Source organism: Sturnira hondurensis, unplaced genomic scaffold, assembly GCF_014824575.4.
Source record: "Sturnira hondurensis isolate 20B ecotype Veracruz unplaced genomic scaffold, ASM1482457v3 Scaffold0006213, whole genome shotgun sequence".
NCBI lineage: Eukaryota > Metazoa > Chordata > Mammalia > Chiroptera > Phyllostomidae > Sturnira > Sturnira hondurensis.
In genome coordinates this window covers 1462830-1486659 of record NW_028078844.1, presented here as the reverse complement: position 1 = coordinate 1486659, position 23830 = coordinate 1462830, and the positions used below count along the sequence as shown (strand labels likewise).

The 23830-nt window shown below is 41.3% G+C and overlaps 1 protein-coding gene across 1 annotated transcript; it reads left to right on the top strand.

The window, feature by feature from the left end:
• The first annotated feature begins 3952 nt into the window (after window positions 1–3952).
• CUNH11orf87 (chromosome unknown C11orf87 homolog) lies at window positions 3953–9373 on the top strand. Its single transcript, XM_037047692.1, has one exon. The coding sequence runs from the start codon at window positions 4042–4044 to the stop codon at window positions 4621–4623; it is 582 nt and encodes a 193-aa protein (XP_036903587.1). The 5' UTR covers window positions 3953–4041; the 3' UTR covers window positions 4624–9373.
• Window positions 9374–23830: the final 14457 nt, after the last annotated feature.

Sequence of the window (23830 nt, the reverse complement as noted above, 5' to 3'; positions counted from 1 at the left end):
ATATCAGAGGTTTCTTGGTTCTCCACTCTCAGAAATGTGGCTTGAGAAGTCTGGTGGCAAAAACAGTGACAATCAGTTGTCTGGAAGAGGCCTTGCCATTGTGCCGGTTGTACCAAAATTATAAAATAACTCAGTGGGGTCAATTCTTGCTGTCACTGCTCTTTCTAGGGCTTGAATTATACTACCTAGTGACATCCAAGTCTATGTATTTAGCATATTCATTCTCTGAGTAAGAATAAATTATTAACCTACAGTTTCTTCTTCTTGAAAGAGAAAAGAAAAAAAGTGTGCTGAGATTAAGTCCTGAAAATTGATGTCTTTAATCTACCTAAGACATTTTCAGTTAAATACCACTGATTTGTGGATCACATTCATCTGCTATAGGCTGCAAGTTCTCTAGGACCAAGAAGTTGTGTAAAATTGTGCAGACACTTTAAGCACTCCTGGTATAATAAAGAGTTATTATTTATAACAAAAGAATAAGAACAATGGCAAGCTCATCACATGTCCTAGAAGCCTGGTCTGCAAAAGGAATCTCATTACATAGATTTTATCATCCCATTACAATGTATTATAAAGGCATGTAAGTTTCTCCATGAGAAAACCCAGTAACTCATTTCCGCAAGTCTAGAAAACAGAGTAGTGAGAGTTAAGTCTTATTATGTAAAAGTTCTTTGCTTTATAAGACAGCTTTTTCCCTAAAATGTCTCTTTAAATAGCCAACTTCTTTTTTAAAGTATTCAGAATTGGATTTGCTTTACAAAATGTTTAGACTCAACTTTTAGGAGCAAAGTGAGCATACAGATATGGGGTATTATATATCAGATGTCAATGGTTAAGTCTCACCTAGTGATCACTGTAAAACAAGGCTCTCACCATTCCATTTCTGAGTCCATCAAAGCCAGAACATCCACATGGGGCAGGTGGCTTTTGCAGGTTATTAGGTGCCCTCATTCCAGGCATGAAAGCTAAGCCAGCATTGGGGTCATTGTCTATCATTAACTGTGTGACTGGCAGCCAAGGGCATGGATTCATGCTCTGAGCATTCATGCATTATTCAGCATATACTGAATTCTTCACTTAAATAGGGATATTTTTTTAAAAGATTGAGGCAGTTATGAAGAAAAAACTGGTGACTTTCATTCAAATAAGTGGGAACAGAACTTTTTTTTTTTTTTTTTTTAGAAATAGTGTATTTCTTACTCCATATGTAAGCCTTGGGCAAGGAGAGGAAAAGAAACAGCTGGAGTAAGACTAGACATGAACACAGGGTGAGAAGCGCCACCCTGCCCAGATCACAGACACACAACCGTTCCTCCCCACATCAAACTCTTTCTTGCAAAACCCTCTGCTTGCAAATACAAATAGCTAGGTGGAGTCAGTCACTCCTGTTGTCTCTCAATTCTGATGCATGGCGGCAACAAAACATATTAGCAAGTTAAGTATTGTGTGGTCATTGTGTTAGACTCAGTGCTAGGAAGAATGAAGAGCAGGAGGGAAGAAGAAAATGCACATTTAATAAGACACCTAAGTGCCTCTAAGACCCTACAATATTTTTATGTGTTGTTCCAAGCTGGCTTCTCCAATAGAAAAATGAGAATACTTCATTTTGCAGGTGGCTACTGTAACTAAAGGCACTATTTATGCTTTCCCAAGGGTTCTAAACCAATATTTGATTAGTCTTTGTCCATATTCCTGCAGGATGATAAGATGTTTTCAGGAAGTTCTAAGGCAATGGTTAATAGGACAGACAGCAAAGGCACAGAGCACTTTAACAGCATAGGCCAATGAAGGGGAATTTCTGTAAGAGGCACAACACTGAGGGTTGTCCTAGGGCAGTTCATTTCTGCACTCCTCTAAGTGATTGTTCCCTCTCCCTGCTGTACAAGTCTCATGTGTGCTGTGGGTGCTCACAAGTGTCTTGTCAGAATAGGACAAGTGTTTCAGGCACTGAGTGGGTCTTAGAAGGGAAGATGTGCCCGTGAGGGAAAAGAGGAGACACATGGGTCAGGTGGAAAGATGAGCTGGAGACTCTGGTGGAAAGGAAAACGGTTAATTTTGATTATTTGATGTGAAATACACGTTCAGGTTTGTGTTTGAGGTTCTGCCCCTCACAACTTTCTCCTGTACCACTTTCTGTTCAGAACCAGGCCAGCATTAGTGAGACTGGGAAGAGAGGTGAGTCTCAACAGCTGGGGTTGAAAAATGTGTGGCCTGAGAGGAGATAGATCTAGAGAGTGTAGAAATGAGTTTTGGGACTAAGTGGAAAGGGATGAGGGTGAGGAATCATGCAGCCAGGGAACTGAAGCTTCAACCCTTCCTAGACATGGGAGTTCTGAAGGTGGGCTGCTCGCAGGGTGGGAGTTGGGGTGCTGCCCGTAGCCGCTGGCCAGGGAACTGGGAACCTGTGTGGCAGAGGATCGCTTTGCCAGGACAAGACGTTGGGGTATGAGGGTGAGGTGGGGGCCTAGGGGGTGGCTTGGAGCCCTGGCAGTGGCAGCCTGACGTCACCGGCCTCTCTGGCAATAGGCTGCCAGCTCAGCTCTCCGAAGCGGCAGAGGTAGCGGCGGCAGCACGGCTTGGTCTCTGGCCCCTTCACTCCGTGCCTTCCGCAGCTGCCACTGCAGCGGCGCCTTGGGGCTCCCTCCCTACAGCCAGCGGCAGCCCCAGGTAAGGGACATGGCGCGGCTAAAGGCTCGGGGCAGCCGGGCGGCAGGGTGGCCAGGCGCGAGTGGGTAGGCAGACCCGGCGGCCTGCGCAGACACCCCTGACCACAGCGTCGGTCCCTGGCCCTGCCCGGCCCCGGCTCACGGGCCGCCTCGCTGCTCCGCAGTGCAACAGTTTGCAGCCGCCTCTTGAGGGCGGCAAGGAAAGCTCTGCTGCTTGCTGCGGGTCTACTTGGCGCTGGTCCCGCAGAAGAGTCTTGGGACCCGGGGGCTGGGTCTGGGAAGGCCAGAGGGAAGGTCGATTCCCCGGACTTTGCAGGCAGAAACCCTCCCCCCTTTTAGCCCCTCACCTTCAGGAAGAAGCAGGGTACTGTCAACTGGGGCGGGGGGCACAGGGAGATGGGGAGAATGGGACGTTTGCGGGGTGTGCTTCAGCTGAGAGATGCTTCGACTGTTTTTTTTTTTGTTGTTGTTGTTGGTGTTTTTTTTTGTTTTTGTTTTTGGTGGTGGGGAGGTACTAGAGAAGAAGGCTAGAAAAAGGATAGAGCGCAATCCTGCACGTCAGCCGCAGCGATGGCTAGAGGTGGAGTGGGATGTGGTGCCAGCGACCCTCCTTGGAAATGGGACCTAAGAGATCTGACGCCTTCTGGAAAGGGAGAGTCGGGAGGTGGAGGGAAGGGAAGAGAACTGCATACCCGGAGCCCGCTGGGCAACCGGGGGTGGGAGCTGGGAAGGATGGAATCCAGGGGAAGACAACCACGGACACGGCGCAGGAAGGAGCAGAGGTGGTGCCCTGGAAAGCAGGGACCGCGCTCCGAGGCTACTGAGTGTCTATTGTAATTAGAAAGTTGTGGAGGGCTCAGAGTCTGCCTTATCTGCTGAGTAATCCTCCTCTCCGCGGTGCCGGCGCAGACCCCTTCCCAGACAGTGGCGCGAGCCCACGCTGGCGGCTCCGGTGAGCGGCCAGGGGCAGGAGGGTTGGGGTCCTCTGGCTGCAGAGAAGACGGGTAGTGTCCGCCGAGGCTGTGAGCCCAGAGGGCTCCTTCGCAGTTGCGCGGATTCTTCCCGTCCTCCGCACTCCCCTGGGCAGCGACAGGGATCCTAACTAAGCCTGTTCTCTTTGCAGCCTGGTGCCTTGGCAAAGGAAAAGGGCGCTCGGACACGCGTTCCAAGCGGGTCCGGTGAGGATATCCTGGGTACCGCTCGCTTTCCCTGACGGCTTGCTTGGCTCCCTCAGTCCTTCGCTCGTACGCAAACACTCCCACAGCAGGGAGCAGTTTTGGGTGGCGTGGGCTCCGTCCTCTTCCTGGTGGGTAGGAACGGTGTGCCCCAGAGAGGAAGTCTGGTGGGCCCGGCCCCTCCCAGCCCAGCGCCGATGAGTGCCAGGGCGCCCAAGGAGCTGAGGCTGGCGCTGCCGCCGTGTCTCCTCAACCGGACCTTTGCTTCCCCCAACGCCAGCGGCAGTGCGAGTGCCCAACGCCCGGGCGCAGGCGGCGGCACCTGCATCACGCAGGTGGGACAGCACATCTTCCAGTCCTTCTCCTCCACGCTGGTGCTGATTGTCCTGGTCACTCTCATCTTCTGCCTCATCGTGCTGTCCCTCTCCACCTTCCACATCCACAAGCGTAGGATGAAGAAGCGGAAGATGCAGAGGGCTCAGGAGGAATACGAGAGGGATCACTGCAGCGGCAACCTCAGCGGCAGGGGCCTGTCTCCGGCCGGTGGCCAGGCCCCAACCCACATAAAAGAAACCCGGCTGGAGAGGCAACCTCAGGACTCCGTTTTCTGCGATCCCTCCAAAGTGTCCTCCTCCTCTTTGTCCCCTGGCTTCCCGAGCCAGGATCCCTATGCTTCTCCGCCTCCACCACCGGCCCCCAGTCCGCAAGGAGCACACGCAGCCACTTCTTGTTTGGACACACCTGGCGAGGGCCTTTTGCAAACGGTGGTACTGTCCTGATTGTCTAGCTCTTCACCTCTCCCCTTTTTTGTTTCCAGCATCTTTGCCGTCCTCGATCCCCACCCCCGTCCTTCCTCTTTCACTTTCCTCTGGCATCTCTTTCCTCTTCCTTCCTCCCTCCCTTCGTTCCTTCTTTCCTTCCTTCTCTGTCCTCCCCTTACTGTTTCTCCTCCGCCGAGGCACTGTGCGGTATTTGTAAATATTGGTCCAGGAAAGTCTCGGAAGAAGAAATAACGCTGATAATAATACTTTATTATTAATATTTACAGTAATTATAATACTAATAACAATCCAAGCGCATGACAAATCACATAATTTTTCATCGTCAATGAAGGACGCGTCCTTCCTCTCCACCCTGCACCCCCCACAATAAGGAGGAGAAACTGCACAAGCTACCAAATACTATAGAACAGTCATTGACCCCAGAGCAAAGAGAGTGGAGGGGACCCGGTGTCTTGTACATAGCTGTCAGGTTAAGGTTCCGTTACCTTTCTTCCCCTCCACCCCTCAGGCGTTCATTTTCCCTTGAGCTTCCCTCCTTTCCCCATTCCCACCCTCAGCCAGGCTCAGGCAATAGCATAGTATAAAGAAAATGTCTACATTAAGCACCAGGACTACCAGAGGCCACAGAGACTGTCCCAGAAAAACGTTTATGACACATACCGCTCTCCAGTCATTCCTCTTGTCACCACGTAGTTAACCATTCCCTTTTCCAGGACTAGGTATTTTAATTTACTTTTAGATGTATCCCTCACTACCCCACCATAAATACATGAAAAATGCTTAAATTAGTATAAAGTTAGCTACTGCGTTAGCTCCCTGCCCCGCCCCAACCTGTACGCCTTTGATGTGGCTGTTCAGCCAATTCTGGTGTTGACATGGCCTCACCAAAATGGTTACTTTCCTTGGTTGTGCAGGCAAAGGAGGAGCTTTTTGGAAAGTGGCTATTCTAGTTTTTTGTTTGTTTCTTTCTTTTTCGGCAGTTGGATTTGCGTGCACTATGGGTTTTCTTAATATTAGATATTGCATTAGTTACTTTTTTGTAAAAAAAAAAAGTATTAAGTAATGCCCAGTACTGAAAATGCAGTATACAACCAAAACAGAATGTTTAATTTTTAGAACAAGTGCACCTTTGTTATATATTTATTATATTGGTACCAAATACAGAAGCAAACTATAGTTGTGTTCTAAGTCCTTGAAACTGTGTATTCTTGTTCTTAATTTCTAGCTGTTGGTATAATGGTTATCACTGAATGAGAAATTCAGTGGGATAGGCCTGGCTTCTGCTGTGTCCAGAAGTGTGCTTTTGTATCTTACTCTGTAGTAGACTGTTACAAAAAGATAACACATATGTTTTCTTTTTTCTCTTTGTGAATAACAGAATCAACCACAATAGAAAACAAACAAATAATGGATGTGCAGGAATGCCATCTATTAAACATGGTTAATATTTAAACAGTGCCTGTAGTCCTCCCTGCATGCAATTACCACCTGGAGGCAGTAGTGTGCTTGTTTGCTTGCACTGTATGTGTTTGGAGGTGAGACTGGTGGGGATGTTGGGCAATTTGGGTGACAGGACATGCAAATTTCAAGACAAACCCAGTAATACTTGTAGGATAAGAATATTCACAACTTGTTGACTTAGAATTCGTGCTTGCATCTGAGATGTGGCAAAGAAAGGGTTCCCTTTCTCTTTATGAGTCTGGCCTACCCAACTTCAGTGAACACATAAAGAGAGATTAAATAAAAAAGAAAGAAGAGAAGAAGAAGATCAATTTCTTTTGTTCTCTCTTCTAATGCCAGATGAGGTTATTTATGCTAGAAATGGAGTCCACCTATGGTTATTTACCACTTTGTTTCCCTTGGACTGATGGTAGTGGGAACCAGAAGCCTATTACAATCTTAATTATATGCAGTGGAATCTTTTCTTGGAAACAAATTCTTGACAGCTATTCAAACATTTGGAAAATGTATGAATGAGAATGTTCAACAAAAAGCTCAACTAAAAGAGCCCTTACAAACCTGCAGAGAGTAAGTCAGCAGTGCCGCGAGGTACATCCCTCTCCCAAGTCACTAGTACTTCTGGATTCTTTGTCTTGGTTTCAGGCATATGTGCTTTTTCCCAGAGAAAATATTACCTCTGAGATTTTAGGTCACCTATTAAATTACCCAAGCTCAGTCCGCACCTTTTATAAAAATAATTTAATAAGCTTAATTTTAATCACCCATTAGATATTCACGTAAGTCCTTTCCTGAAGCACAGAAGATCGTCATTTAAGCATGCCATGTTGTAATATTAGGAAGACCAGGTACAATATATTAAACAATGAACCAGATTCTTTCCAGTGCCTTAGTCACTTCCTAGTAATAGGTAAAAGAGTACATTAACTCCCTCAGGCCACTAGGGAATCCTTTAGTGCATCAGAGTTAGACATTGTACATCAGAATGACTAAGGCACTGTGAAGAAGAAAGTCCATTAATTTTTGTAGCTCGCCCTCATCTGGATATAGCTTTTTAATACCTTATTACAGAATGACTCTTGGACTTGGAATTTGAGTAGAATCAGGGACTCAGAAGGGAGCTTCTTCATTTTGAAAGAGCTACATTAAATGCATAAATATTACTTTCTCCCCTTATTTGGTGCACTCCTTACAGCAAATAATTTCCCATTTTATTAAAGCAATAAGATGTTCTGTTGTGAGCAATCCTGGATGATGATTCCATTTCCTTGGTGCTGAAGCCACTCATACATTCTTGCCTTATGAATCATAGTGCATTCAAGGCATGCAATAATAATCCCCCTCCAAGGAGCAACCTGTACACTCTAGGGGTAATTATGAAATTGTCTTATGTAATCTTTTCCCTCAAGGAATAGAGGAAACAGAAGAAAGAAGCATTATATATATTGTTTTAAAAATCTTCAATACTTCTACACATGGGCACATATCCATAGGTTTTATTGCGCACTTTTAAATATATGTGACTTTCTCCATTAATTGACTATGGCTTAATATTTTTAATATCTTTTTTGTGAAAAGATAATGTGGCTTGTGAGTCAAATTTCATGCTGAGTTTAATATACTCAGAGCCCTAAGCTTCTGGTGTTATCACTTGAGACTCTTTATGAGGTAGAGAATTACACAAAATTCTAGTAATGCTACCCCATCAAATTATCGAAAGAAGCACATATCCAAGCAATTTGCACAGACTCCGTTTAAAGCATTGCTTCTTATAATATAGATCTCAATCGATGGTCTAAGGAGTTTGGGATGCTACTAACAGGGAGTTTTGGATTTCATGTACATGAAACAAATGACAGTCTGAAAAAAGTTAAATTTGTTTTAAAGATTTTATTCACTGATGTCCCGTCAAACTAATTGCTTCAAATCCCTATAGTTATAGCTCAACTTCTGCACTTGCTATTCAGTATTAATAAGGTGGCATGCTTGATTCTTATTATTTAAAAAAATGAGAAAATGGAGAGAGAATACAATTATGTCAACTGTATGGGACTCTGAATCTTAAAAATGTAGATGAATATAATCTTCTTTAGAATTTATATACACTCATAGATATGTATTTATATATACATACATTTTGTACAAATTTACAATAGACTTTTTGTATTCTCTTTTCTGCCATTACAAGAATGAGATGGAAACCAAATAGTTGTTCCATCCTCTTATCAAGAGAGGATACTGAGAAGTCAGGTATATGCATGTACTGTTTTCTTTGGGGTCAAGTCTGAATGACTTTTCTCTTTATTTAATGAAAGGGGAGAGTCCTGGATGGCTTGGGAATTGGCAATTAGATAAGCTTTCTTTCATAGGTAGTGACTCAAATGTAGCAATGATAATGAATTTATGGCTATATCTATTGGTCTAAATATCTAGATGGAAAGCGAAAATTTCTAGAAAAGGTTTAGGACCACCTATATCACAAACCTGTATTGTTGCTCATTTTTAAAAATTCTCAATCTATATGTTGTATGGAAATAAAACATATCTGCATAGCTAAAGGTAAAGTAAAAATATGGCCATTATATGTTTAGTTTGGTAAGTAGTTTCTGAAAAATATAGATAATTTAGTTTTAAAAACTTTGGCATTTCACTTTTTCATCGAATTAATTAGACAATGTTTAAAATTCTATTTTTTCCATTGTGCAGACTTATGCTTCACATTCATTTCTGTGGGTGACAGTTGAACAGTTGCTAGCTGATATTATGTGAAAGTTGTAGGTTGAATTAGAATGAGAAACTTTAATCTAATATGGTCAGGTTCCTCAGGTCCACTCCCAGATGAATCTGAACTTTGAATATGAATCTGAAAAGCCACTTCTCTGGGCCATCCTTTGTTGGAATTAATGACGTGGCTTACAGATATTTGGTTCACAGGAAAAAGAACTGACCTATTTATAGAGAGATATTTAATCATTGGATTGAATAATGATTTATTCTGATTCTAACTTGGATTTTGATTTATTTGATAACATTTGAGAAACAACTTTGATGGCTTGACCTCAATACTTACTAATGTCACCAACCTAATAATACAATTGGTGCCATTTAGGAATGCTTAGCTAAGAATAAGAATTAAGTTAACTTTAATCGGGGGCAATGTCTTATCAAGGTGATCTTATCTGAGGCAGGGATTTGTGATTTCATTGAGTTGTTTTTATAGAGAGGTTAATAATAATGATAACAACAAGAACAACAACAGAAAAACTGATTTTTGAACTCAAGCATATCTAAGAAAGATAATAAAAGAGATATTAGAATTCATGAAAATTTTGTTTTGCTTTTCTATCAATAAAAAGTTTTCTTGTTAAATGGCTTTTTGGACACTATTTCCTTATTAATTTAATGTACAATATAGCAGGATTACAAAAGTACTCATTGTATTGCCCTGAGATATGCAAAGAAATTAGTTTTTTTTAAATTCACTCATCTGACCTTCCTCACAAACCACCTGCATCTGAGAAATGGGGAATGTATAAATTTTAGAATAACCAAATGAACTGAGAACAGTAAGTAGAATGATTTAGCAATCTTTTCAGGCAGATGCTCAAGCTCTCTAGGTCACACACTTAGTCTCTCCAATTCTCTCTTTCCTGGCCTGTACTTCTCTAACATAACCAGGTATATAGGGGAAGCATATAGTTGGCATGCTTTTGTTGCAGTTATGGGAGAAAGAGAACCTCAGATTTATACAAATTTCTGCTGAAAAGCAGATGATTGGGACTGCGTTATATTCTGAGGTACCATTACTCTATCCATCTTTCATGCCGACATCACCGCAGTCTTAGACCCTGGACATTTGTCCTTGTATCAAAATCATCATCCACAGAAATCCATATATCCTTTCCCCTGCCATCTCTAGGTCTAGCATTGCTTTCACATTTTATCCCCTTCTCATAGGAACTTCTGCATACCCTACATACTATGGACCTAGTCTTGCCAGGCATGGATTCTAGCTCAGGATCATTCATCTATTTACTTCCCATTGCTGCTTCAGTTCTTCTAGTCTTGATCCATGTCAGATAGTGCCATGAAGAACTTCTTCTGAGGACTTGTAGCCCCATTCTAATACATTCTGGGGGAGGGATTGCCATTTGGCCGTAATCCTTGGGTGTATTCAAAGCTATTAAGATGTGTATGAAGTACTACCTTCTTCTTCTGGACCCATTACTCTGTGTAGAGAATAATGAATGCTTTAACAGATGCCTATGTCATTTTTCTTTTGTCTTATTTTTTAATCAAAATTGTTCCAGACTGCAAGAATCTTATTGCCCCCTTTTTTTCTACCTGAGATTCCTCTTACTATGTAGTTATTATCCTACTTCTGCAATGGACTTTGTCCCCTCCTTTCTAACTTCAGCCTGTCTGACTAATAGCAGTTGGGCAGGTCATAGGAGATAGACTAAAGATAAGTTTATTCATAAGGAATCATAGGTTGGGAGATATTTGAAACATGTTATACTACCATAGTAAAGTTTTCTTTTTGTGCAAAGGACATGTACTCATGATTCCTATCCTCCATTTTTCTAAGAAGATGAATGCTTGATCATTATTCTACATTTGTTTTTCTCTTAACTTACACCTAATATCTGCGAGTTTGGCTAGAGAATCTGGATACTGATGGGATCTTTTAATTTATATCACAATTTGGTGTCTGAGGAGATACAGTCTCTTTACAACACTGGCCTGTTGCTTCACCCTACCACCAACCCTCTAGTCTGATTGTGTGTTGAAAATGTTTCCTTGAGCTATGATAAACCTCTAGTGAATGTTGAATACTGCAGTGGAGATGAATAGTTAGCTATCTAAATCTAAATGCAGCAGGAAATATGGATTGGTGCCACAACCCAGTCTCTAACCTTGGTCTTCTTTACTCCCAGGAGGTAAATATTCTCTAACCTCACCTGTTTGACTCAAGAGAGAGAAGGATGTTAACTTAGCTAGCTCTCACAAGACTGACAATGATCTACACACTGACTCTTTGGGTATCCCTGGATGGATTTAACTGAAACACTAGCTGGGTGTTCTCTTTCTAATTAGTTGTTAAAGTTCAATTTCTCCTTTCACAAATACCATCTTCAAGTATGTCTCAATCTTGAATCAACACTGATAGTTTTAGGCCTCCCTCTGAAAAGTTGGCTCTATTTTTCAAAACTTTACAGACCAAGAATGGGCTCTAGTGATGTTTTCTCAACACCTCTTTTCTACCTTTTGCTCCCCATCTTCTGTCTCCATTTGCAAATCAGCTCTGAGACATAGTTCTGACTCAAGATTTATAATTTTAGCCTAGAGGTTTTTATTCACTCTATGGTAAAAACATCTGCTACACACAGATTCTTAAAAGTTCTGGGAAATAACCTCAAATACACTAAGATGGCAATAATACTCACCCTTCATGTACAAGTATTCAAAGCAAATGTGGCTTCTCAATTTTTCTATAAATCATCTTTTCTCACATGGGTAGCCCTTTTAAGAAAATTCAAACACAAATTTTCTACCTTTCCTTTGTTCCTTTCCAAGGTGGTATGGTTTATATTCCCTCATGGGGGCATAAAAGGAAGTTTCCTCAGTTTAAAGAGATTCTTCCTAATTTAGGCTGCAGAGTGGCTAGTGTGGTCTGCCTCCTTGGAAGAAGTTTCCAGCTAGTACCCACCAGTGAAGCCTATAATCTTGGACATTGTTAAAAATGTAGTCTCAAATTCTGAATCTACAGAGGCTTTTCTGTTTCAAGGGCAGGATTTTGCCATTCTGCTGTGTTCCAAGCCTCTCTGGGCCCCCTCAACTGTAACAAATGGGTATTTCTGAGTCCCTCAGTACATTCTATTTGGACAATGGGAGATAAGAAGACTTCTGGCTGCCCATTGTCACCACACTGCCCTAGTGCCACTGTCTTCCTGTAGGAGGGAGAGTACAGTAGTTCTCTGCAGTGAAGGCTCCCCTCACACAGTCAGGGAGGTTTTCCAAAGCCCCTGCTACCCTCCAAATCCTCAGACTCTGGTCCTATCAGAATGCTTATCACAGCACCACTTTATTGCTGTTTGTCCCTGAATCAAGGGCTAGGGGAGCAAAAACTTTGGAATTTGTTTTCCTTAATCAATATTTGATTCTTTTCTTTGTCCCCTTCCAAATTACACAGGACTAGAAAGGACAGACTTTTCTATACAGTTTCTCGAGGCCCTCATTTGGCAAAACCACACAGGGGTAGATTTTGGACTTTTTGCTTTCTAAATGCCATATCCTACACCTTCACTCTAACCTTACATCTAAGTTTTAAAATGAAGGGTAGAGTGTGAAAAAGTGATTAACTTACTGATAAACATGGGGAGGTGCTTCAGAAATATTTTATTAGTTATACTTGTTTAAGTGTAATAACCACATAAGTGGTTATTTCATGTTGAATGGCAGGAATTCAGTGACATCAGAAAGACCATCTTCCCTCTCTACTTGTCATTGTGTAAAGTTCCAATGAAGCTCTTAGCTAACTTAAGAGCTTGGCTCCAGTGGTTTATGTAGGGCCCTGTCAAGTATACTTGAGAGATATCCTAAGTGTCACCAGTATTTTGTGCCTCAGTATGGATCAGTCTTCTAGAGATTCTGTGATAGAAAGGATAGGAGGAAGTGTAAGATCCCTAAGTTTCAAAGGGCAGACATTTATCAGAAGAACAAGAAATGAGAGGCTAGAAGACACACTTCTCTAGCTTTGCCCTGTGGGTTAGATCTCCTCCCCTTGTCACAGTGTATCCTATAGGGACATGCACAAAGTATGGTGAGAATGTGACCATGATGTGGCAGAATTATTTGCAGGGTCCACTGAGCTAGTTCTGTTTGTAGACTCATAGGCTCATAGGTAACTTCATTCCTTTGCTCAAGTTACATGGCTCTGTTTCTCAGAGTTGCCTGGAGTCCCCACTGTTTGGCCACATTCCCATAGCTAATTCTGGATTGGCTGCTGACTAGGTGACATTGACTGATTTTAAGATTGGGTTGATGAGATGATCCTTTTGATCTTATGCCTCTAACATTTGAGAGTTCATTCAGTCAACAGTTATTCATTTGAGAGTCAACTATATGCCAGCCATCCTTTTAGGTGCCATAAATAAATAAATAAATAAATAAATAAATAAATAAATAAATGCAATATATTCTGCCCTCATGGGGATTTAGTTCTAGTGGAAGAAAGACAAAAAAACAAAACACATAGTTAATTAAAGATTATGCTATAAAAAGAAAAGTGCTATAAAGACAATAAAGCAAAGAAAGCAAATAAGGAGTATGCCAGAAATGTTGGACTTTTAAAAAGCTGATCAGAAAAGTACTCATTGAGAAAACAATATTTGAGCAAAAATTTGAAAAAGCCATACAATGTATCAGTTAATTGATTAAAAATTGTTTTACTAGAAGAGGTTGTTAAACTGTTTTCACCCAAGCCCCTAATTTTGTAAATGAGCAAATAGATATTTTTTATTGTTGTTCAATTACAGTTGTCCCAATTTTTCCTCCATTGCTCTCCCCCATGGAAAGAAGACAATATACTGATGTGTACTGAACAATGAATGTGTCAAGAACTGACTCTCCAAGTAGGGAAGAGGGGTAAAAATCTACCCTTAACCTTAACCCTGAGGAGCTTATAGTCTAAGTAACAGATATATTTCAGTTCTACTCTAGTGTGCTAATAATTATATCTAAAACGTACTTTGGGAGCATGAAATTAGTATAACTAAGTGTGTAAGGGAAGGTTAGGAATGATTTTCCAAAGGAGATAATACTTTAGTTGAGTTTTGAAAGATGAGTAGGAGTTTATCAAAAGAAAAATAAGTATTTTAAGCAGAAAGAAAAGCATTTCCAAAAGCACAGATAAATAATAAGTCAAGCTGAATGAACGCAAACTGATCATTGTATAACCTTTCATATTCAGAAAAGGACCCATAGGATTCCACTTATATGTAGGCAGAGAAGTCTGGATCTGACAGCACAATTTGAAATTGAGGTTAAGAGAGGCCTAGGCTCTGTCCCTTTGGACTAGGAAGCACATTGCTGTCCCTGTTTCTTTGAGTTCTGGAAGCCATTCCAGCAAATCAATCAAATCCAAGGACTCTCTGATTTATAACCTATGGGTCAGGAGAACAGGTGACAACCTGGACTTCTGACTGATACCTGAAGTAGGGGTAGTGACAGTCTGGTGTGACTGACTGAATGAAAGATTACTAGTTGTGCATATTTGGGGAATGTTTCGATGTTCAGACTTAAAAGAAGTCTGGAAAGAAAAGTATGCCAGAACATTAGGGGCCTTTCAAAAGTAGCTTTGGAGAATATGCCTTCTGTGTCAGTGGGTAGTCAGTGAGGAATTTTGAATACAGAGCAGGGTTGTAGATTTGGAGTTTTTAAAAAAAGATTACTCTGGCAGCATCAGTACATAGAATAGACACAATGATGGTTGTAGACCTGGATGCAGAGATATCAGATAGAAAGCAACTGCAATAATCCTGCAATAAACGATGAGGGTTTAAATCAGTGGGGATGGGATGAAGAATAAGGGCACGTTAGGTTACAGAATTGTTGGAGCTGGGGATTAAAAATAGAGGAGGTGGAGGCAGCAGAGTAGATTTATGCTTTCTATTTTGTGGGTTAGGGCAATCCAGGCCTGGATGCTGCATAGCTGTCATGACCTGGGGACAAAGTTAATCATTAATAAAAGGGCATTCCAATGGAGGTCTCAGCTTTGCTGGGACAGTCTGAATGTGCTGGGGCCAGGCCATGCTTAGCCTGTGGTGAAGCCTAGCTATATGGAGCAGGCTACAATTTAGCATTTGAGCCTTAAGAAATAGTACTGTCACTCATGTAATTTCTGGACTACTACTCATTGTCTGTCAAGTTGGAGGAGTTCTCCATATGTCTGGAAGTATGTGTGTTCTGACATTAGCCTCTAGGCCATTTTGTTTTTGCAATTCTAAGACATGCCTGCAGAGAATTATGAAGTTATACAGGATCTACTATAAACCCTATTTGACTCTCTTGGAATAGAGAAATAATCAGATCAACACCATTGACAATAATACGAATTGATATACTGCTGAGAAGTAATTCCAGGGTATTGATGAATTTGTTGACAAACCAATACAATTGGGATAAAGAGGAAAAGATATGAGTTCAAATCTTAGCTCTGCCATTTGGTAGCCATGAGATCATGGAATAAGTCCCTAACTTTCCACGCTTCAGTTTTATGAATTTTTGTTGTGTGGATTAAATGAAAAAATATATATATGCAAAATTATACCAATAATGGTCATTGGGTGTGTGGTAGTTCCTATTTTCCCTTCCTTTCTGTGGACTGGTGGCAGAGGTACAGGGTAGTTTTCTGGCAGATGATTAGTAGCAAACTCATATTCTTTGTGTCCTTAAGTCACATTCCAGTCTCTAGGAAAGTGCCTGGCACATAGTAGTTATTCAATAAGAATATGGGTAGATTAGTTTAAATTCCATGAACACATGCCAGGTGAAGTAGTGTGATACTACTATAGGAGTCTAGCTAGATCACACCAGCAGCAGAAAAGCAAAAATCAACAGGATATATGTGATAGTCACCAATTTTATATGACTTCCAGGTTACAATAACAGTAGCATCGTTGGACTTTCTGGTATTCTCTGATAACCTGTATCTCCAAAGACTGCATTGCAGATGCAGTGTTCTCCCACCACACAATCCTTACTCCATTCTTGTCTGCATAACAGCAAAGGATCAGAGCCTTAATACCTCTCATAGCTGGTATACAAACAGTGAATCACCATAGGAGCTGAGGCCTAATAAACATTTGTTAAAGGAAAAGAAACTGGTAAGCAACAGTCACCTGAAGAAGGTAAGACTGAGGCCTTTCAAAGAGATTAAGACTCGCTCAGTGAGATAAGATTTCCAGAATGAAATAGTACAGACAAAATCAAGTTGAAGTGGCAATTACAGATTAATAATAAGTCAAGTTGAATGAATGCAAACTGATCACTGTATAATCTTTTATATTCATAAAAGGGCCCATAGGATTCCACTTCTATGTAGGCAGAGAAGTCTGGATCTGACAGCACAATTTGAAATTGAGGTTAAGAGAGGCCTAAGCTCTGTCCCTTTGGACTAGGAAGCACATTGCTGTCCCTGTAGAGCTATTATGAATACTACAGGCCTTTGGCAGAATTATTATAACCCATTGTTCCTCTTTTTGATCCTTCCACTACTTCAGGGTGCTCTTATGCTCTCTAAACTATTTCAAGTCCCACTTGAAGACTGGTCTTTCTTTTATTGGGTTGCTGGACCCAATTCTGATACGTGGAGGGCGTGTTTCCCATAACACCAATAGTATGGTACATACAGAGGCACGACACTTGGATACCAGCTGGGTGTCCTATAATTCAAGTCAATTCTGACCCTGTCTACTGGGGGTAGCCTCTGATTCCACAGGTAAAGGGCTCAGTCACACCAGACTGTCCCCACCCCTACTTTAGGTATCAGTCAGAAGTCCAGTTTGTTACCTGTGCTCTGAACCCATGGGTTATAAACCAGAGGGTCCCTTGACTTCCTCCTTGGGTTTGATTGATTTGCTGGGATGGTTTACAGAACTCAAAGAAACATTTTACTTATCAGAGTACTGGTTTATTATAAAGGGTATAACTCAAAAACAGCCATATGGAAGAGAGGCATAGGGCAAGGTGTGGGGAAAGGGCGTGGAGCTTCCATGCCCTCTCAATACACTCCACTTTCCCCAGGTCTTCACATGTTCACTGCCCAAAGCAATCTGAATCCTGTTCTCTTGGGATTTTCTTGTGGAGGCTTTATTACACAGGCATGATTGGTAAAATCATTAACCATTGCTTACTGAACTCCATATCCATCCCCCACCCCTACTTAGGTACCACTTCATTAGCATAACAAAATGCAACTACATCACTCTCAATCCTTAGGAAATTCAAAGGTTTTTCAGAACTGTGACCAGGAAAGTTGGACTACTTAGACCACTGTCTCCTTGAAAATTCACAATGAATGTATGTTCCTCTCATAATATTAACAGTGACCTACGTTTTTGTAATACTGGCATGTATATTTCCTATTAATCACCAAAAATTATTACTAATGATTTAAGATAACACTCTTATTTCATAGAAGCCTGTGATGCCTTAGGTAGGAGAGGATATTTCAGGAAGAACTTTGAGTGCAAGAGGGTTGATTTTAATGTCCTTATCCCACCAAGGGGGTAGCCACCTGCTCAGATCTGCCCTAAAAGCAGGCAATATCTAGGACAGATTAAAACCTATAGAGGCAGCAGGCCTTGAAAAAAGTGTCTTCTCAATCTATCCCCATATTGTTATTTACTAAAAAAATAATCCAGAACAGTGAAGTAAATAAAGAAGTCCATGAATAAATTTGTGTTTCCCCCCCATGGCAACTATTTTAATGCTTTGTTAAAATAACTGCTTTTATTTTTTCATATTCAGTCTGCCTGATAGAAAGTCTAGCCAGCACCAAATAGACTCTAATGGAGTGATCTGGCAGCTTAGTGTGACAAAAGCTAACATCTTGGATCATGACTGAGGGGCTGTTTGTGGGTTCATCAACAAACTCTTTAAACCTTCTGGGGTTGGTACACAAAGAAGGGACATTGAATTCATACTGACATGTTTCCTCTTATGCAGGGAGGAAACACTGGAGACACAAGTTTTTGTCATGTTTGGTTGGCACTAATTTCTACACTCTCCCTAAGGTTTGAGAGTCACCTTGGCTAGGTGGAACATAAAAGCATATTGATTTTTGCAGCCTCTATTCAGTAGGCTCTTTGGCTGTTTAGATGCCAGAACTTCCTCAGGAGCTGGTTCAAGGCCATCAGTCATCACTAACTTTGGCTCGCTCTGAGTCACACCTTCTGTGGACCTGTTGTGAAGTCTGCCCAGCCTTCATTCCCTTTCCTGGAATGCAGAAGGAAAACAAAACATCAGGGCAAAATCTCCAGAAAGACCCCTTTTCAACCCAACAGAACATCATTGAAATTGGTTCTCTTTTCTTGTAGAAATGCGTCAATATCATGTAAACAAAAACAGTTTAGCACTGCTTATGAACTATTCTACCTAGATGCAAAGTGGGTGCCTTGTTTATACCTGCTTCATATTTTAAACAAGATACCTCAGTTACCCATCAAGGTAAACTTTCAGGGGCTGCTACTCTAATTTTATAAATGAAAAACAGAGGCTTAGAGAGATTAAATTCCCAATTACCACTAAGGTAGTAATTTATCAAGTCTGGATTTGAAAATAAGGTTTGCCTAACTCCAAAGCCTCTGATCTTTTTTCTTCCAAGCCACTAGAACAAAATATTATTCTTGTGACTTTTCCATAACAATTTCAAATAATTAAATTATTTCTGTGAGACTGTCTAAGCACTTTATGAAGCTCAGTTCAGTAACAAAGGGACTTTGCAAACCAAAAATATATACAACCTGTTTAGAACATTCCTCAAAATGTAGTACAAGGACCCATTTACATCAGAGTCTGAGGGGTAGGTGTAGAGAGGGCAGAGTATTGTTAAACTTATCAAATTTATGAGTGACCTGAGCCCTCCCAGTAGTTACATGATCTTAATTTCTGGAGACAAGTCTTAGGAAATCTTTAGCAGAATCTCCAAGTGATGTTAATGTACATTAAACGCCATTCTAGAGGGATGCCTGATGAGGAAGAATGAGGATCTTGAGGGAAATCAAATTTCTGTGTATTTTATCAAAAATTCAAATGGAAAACAGTAATTATTTAGGATTCTGTGGAGGACATATGCTTGTCATTTATGATACTGGTGGAACAGTAATGCTATTATTTTCCTGTGTACTAACACAGAGCATTGCGTCCAAGAGAATGACTCAGGTTTTTGAGCACTGTTCCTCTTATTGCCATGCAAGAGACAAAAGAACCTCATGGTTCTCAAATCCCGCTAAACAAATAAATAAATTTGGCAAGTCTCTCCTTCCAAAAACAAGTAATAGAATTATGCTGATTGAGCTGGCAAATCATTGCATCTGAAACACACCCAAAAGCTGTGGACACTCATCAAATTGTATAAAATAGAGCTGTGGCCCAGAGGCAGTACACAGCAGCTCCAAATGCAGTGAAATAGAACACTACCAATGCAGCTATTGGTATATTGGCATCACTGGTGAAAATAATCAGTTACTCCTTTAAGACTGAAGAAGGTCATATATTATTTTAAAAGTACTAATACTATACTATTTCCAAGGAGTCAGATACAGAGGAAAAATACTTAAATTATGTCTAAGTGGAGGACAAAATGAAGGAAGGGGCTTCTATGCAAAAAGTGGACCATAGCTGTAAAATGTTTGGAATAGAGATTTGGCTTGTTCATTTAAAAAATGCTATAAAAGGAATGATTGGGAAGGTTTCACTACCATTTGTTCATTAATAATGAACTGCTTAAATGATGCTAAAACTTTGACTTTTATTATGTTATTCATTCTTCACAAAGCTCTGTGAAGTGGAAAAATCACCCATAATTACTGATGAGGAAACCAGGAATTAGAGGTGAGTAGCTTATCTGAGGTCACATGGCAACTTGCACAGCATGTTTGACCTTGGAACTCTGTGCTTCCCTATTCTAGAGGATTCAGTCTATTCCTTTGTTGTCTCTTCATTCTCAACCAGGTTCTTTGCTGACAGCACACTATGACTGGTCCAAAATGACAAAATGAGAATTTTTCGTCTGTGGCTGCCTGATCATGAATGCTGACTCTAACCAACACCTCTTGCCATTGTTTTGGAAATGGTATATAGCAAGGGGTTCAGAATTAGGTGTCAGCTAATTTACCTGACACCTCTCTACTTTCTGATAGAGAAAGAGCTGGACAAGTACAGATGAACCATTTCTGAATTTTGATAGGATCCAGTCAGAAGCATACAGTCTAAAGTCAGACTACCTTGGTTTGAATGCGGTTGCCATGACCTACAAGCAGTATGAAAGTAATTTTGTGCAGGTTACTTAATCTCTCTACTCCTCAATCTTCCATTTTGCAAAACTGCTATAAAGATGAAAGAGTGAAATGCTACAGTGAGGATTAAATGAGTTAGTATATTAAATAAATTAATATATATTGAGAACTGTACTAGCACATAGTAATGCTCAATAGCTGTTATTGTTGTTTGCTATCATTAAAGATTACTAATTAGAAGCTTCCATCAATATGGTGGCATAGATTGATGTGGTACTTGGAGCCTCCTGAAACCACATCAGAATTACAACTAAAATGCAGAAGAACTGTCATTCAGAACCACCTGAAATCTAGTTGAACACAAGTACTGTATTAGGATATATATATCCAACTAAGGATATAAAGAAGAACCCACATGAAGGCTGGTAGGAGGGACAGAGATGAGAAAGGGTCTAGTCCCACATTCACATGTGGCCACTAAAATTGGGAGGGATATATTGGCTGCCAGGCTACACCCTGAGGAGTGAGGTGTCCTTACTCCACACTGGGCTCCCCATCCCAAGGTTTCAGTGTCATAAAGAGAAATCCATATAACTTCTGGCTGTGAAAACCAGTGGGGATTTTGGCTGAGTGAGGTGGAGGGCTTCTGGAGTCCCAGGTGTTTCTCTTAAAGTATGCCCCCACACGAACATACTTGGAATTACTGTCTCTGAGCTCCAGGGGTGGGGCAGCAGCTTGAAAAACACTAGGGACATACATGGAGGAACTGAATTGTCTGGCATCAAGGTGAAAGCTGGAAGGGCATCTTTGTCCCAGACAGAAGGGCTGGCTGGGGCTGTTGTTCTTTTCTGAGCCCTGCCCCACAGAGCTGGCAAGAGCCTTATCTGAGCCTCCACCAATTTGGAGGAGACCCTTCATCCTGGTGATTCTCTGAGACCTTGCATCACCCAACTTGTGCATTCATCCAAGCCACTTGTAGTGTTTTTTTCCATGCAAATGACTTATCTTGGTTCATGCTGAAGAGTTTCCTAAATTCTTTCAAACAAGCAAATCTGGCCTCAGTGTGCCCCATACCTTTTGTTAAATGGCCTCAGGTCCACCCTTACTGACAAGCAGGCTTGGTTTACAGCTTGGCTTCTTCTCAGAATCTCCAAGCCTAATACAAATAGCAGCTATTTGCTAATTGCCTTGTAGCTTATGCTGGGTGGCCCCTGGCTGGGAATAGGCAGAAGCTGACTGTAGGCTGGACCTTCCGGCTAACACTAGAGCCAGAGCACTTGGTGGACAGCTTCAGACCATGCCAGAGTACCACCCAACCACCTGCATGAGCAACACACTCAAGGGGCAAACTGAACTAGCACCAGGGCCCCTCTAAAGTGAGTCCTGCTCCCTGGGGTTGGCTCCAATCTCCATGGTGGTTGAATTAATGTCAATAGCGATCAAAGCTGAACTACAACAGGAGGGTACACATGCTCCAGAGGAGAGGGTAAGGGGAGAAAAAAGTATTCCTGGAGTGTCCAGTTCTGGTGATAAGGAGTCTGTGCCACTGGGTCCTACAGAACACCTATTACATAAGGCCTCTCTATCAAGACTGGAAGACATACCAGTTATACCTTACACATGAAAACAAATATGTGGAGGCAATGAAAATGAGGAAAAAGCTCTGCACAGCTAAAGGAAACATTATCAAAATGAAAAGGGATTCAACTGTATGGGAGAACACATTTGCCAATGATACGTTGGACAAAGGTTTGGTCTCCAAAATATGTAAAGAACTCATATGACTCAATGCCAGGAAGGCATACAAACCAATTAAAAAATGGACAAAGGATCTGAATTGACACTTCCCCAAGAAGGATATACAGAGGGCCCATAAACATATGAAAAGATGCTGAATATCACTAGCTGTCAGAGAGATGCAAATTAAAACCATAGTGAGATATCACCTCACACCTGTCAGAATGCCATCATTAATAAATCAACAAAAACGTGCTAGCAAGGATGTGGAGAAAAGGGAACCCTAGTACACTGTTGGTGGTAATGCAGACTGGTTCAGCCACTGTGGAAAACAGTATGAAATTTCTTCAGAAGACTAAAACTGGAGCTGCTTTTTGACCCAGCAAAAGGGGTCTTTGACCCTGCTCTATCATGCTTTATTCAGTTTCATACAGGTTTTACCTGAAGCTTTCCCCACACCTCGTGGCAATAAGTCACTTGTGCCAGGATACCTATATTAGGTTCTGCTTCTAGGGAACAAGTCCTAAAACCAAGAGCAACATGTTAATCCAAAGGGGTCCTATTTTCCCCCAAATTTGCACTTAAAAGTTAACAGAAAAATGTAATCTACAGATTTCCCTTTTTGTCCATATATATTTTTCTCTTACAATAAGGCATAAGGCCCTATTTAATGCCTTGGGACATATTATAGCACATTAATGATAGTTGATACTTACTTGAATATGTGTAATGTGTTAGGCTCTATAATCGAGCTTTAGTATTATGGTATTTAACTCTTAAAACAAGTCTCTAAAGTAGGTTCTATTATGAGCATTCACATTTTATAAATAGAGGAATTACAATCTAGAGAGTTGAGGTACCGTGCCCCAAGGTCAAATAACTGGCATGAATCAGAACTAGGATTGGAACCCAGTTCTATGTGAATCCAGAGCTCAAGCTCTTAACTACCACATTCTATTGCCTCACCATATCAAGCCAAGTTCATACAAAATGATTGCTAAAATAATCAAGTAGTTTAGGAAAATTATTCCCAAACTGTCTGCTTGGTCTATCCGCTTGCATAAATAATAAAATTCTGCATCAATTTAGTTCATTGTAATTTCACTCCTATCTGGAGGGACCTAGGTGAGGCTCAGGTTTTACTGGGGCATTCCTCAGGTGACTGTGGTAGGTCTTAAAGGCTGGGATTGCTTACTACAGGTCTGAAAGGTAGATAGATATAAGTTCATGTGCTGGAGGAAGCTCGTGTTTAAATCTGGCATAGTGTTGTAGGTTGGGTACCCCTAGAAGCAGACACTGAGACAAGGATTTAAGGAGGATTTGTTTATTTGGGAAGTGACTCCAGACAGCACCAACTGGGCAGTGGAAAAATGAATCAAGAGTCTTTAGGAAATTCTACAAAACACATCTCTGCATCAGTCTATCCTATGGGCAAAGAACCTGGGAAATTTATCTACCAACTGCCCTCTCTTTCCAGTGGTGGTCTTGTCCCAGGAATATTAACTTCCAGGACTTCTGGCTGGATGCCTTTTTTTCTGGTGGAAAGCTCAGCATGCTCCTGCAGCCTGAAAAAACATTTAGGCAGAGAGTTGAGAAGTCATCCACATGTGAGGGAATCCAAGTGACATTCACTGATGCCAAGGGAATATGAGGGAGGCTCTGACCACATCTGCCACAGATAACAGGGCTGAAACTGGGTCATGAATCCAAGGGTTAGAAGGGAGAGCAGGAGCTATAATATGGAGCGTATCATGAAAACGTGGAGCAACACTGAGTGCAACGTGGAGCATATTGTGAAAACAAGAAAGTGCAGAGAAAAAAGTAGCCAAACAATGAGGACAGATGTGGGGGAGTTTTAGGACAGTGACTGGTAGATTCATTTTACCAGTATATCTGCCATTCTTAAAGCCAATTTGATTTTAAAAAATCTTTCCTTCCAGAGTGGAAGGAAAAATATCTTCGCTCCTTTTAGAAGAAAAATGTCTAAT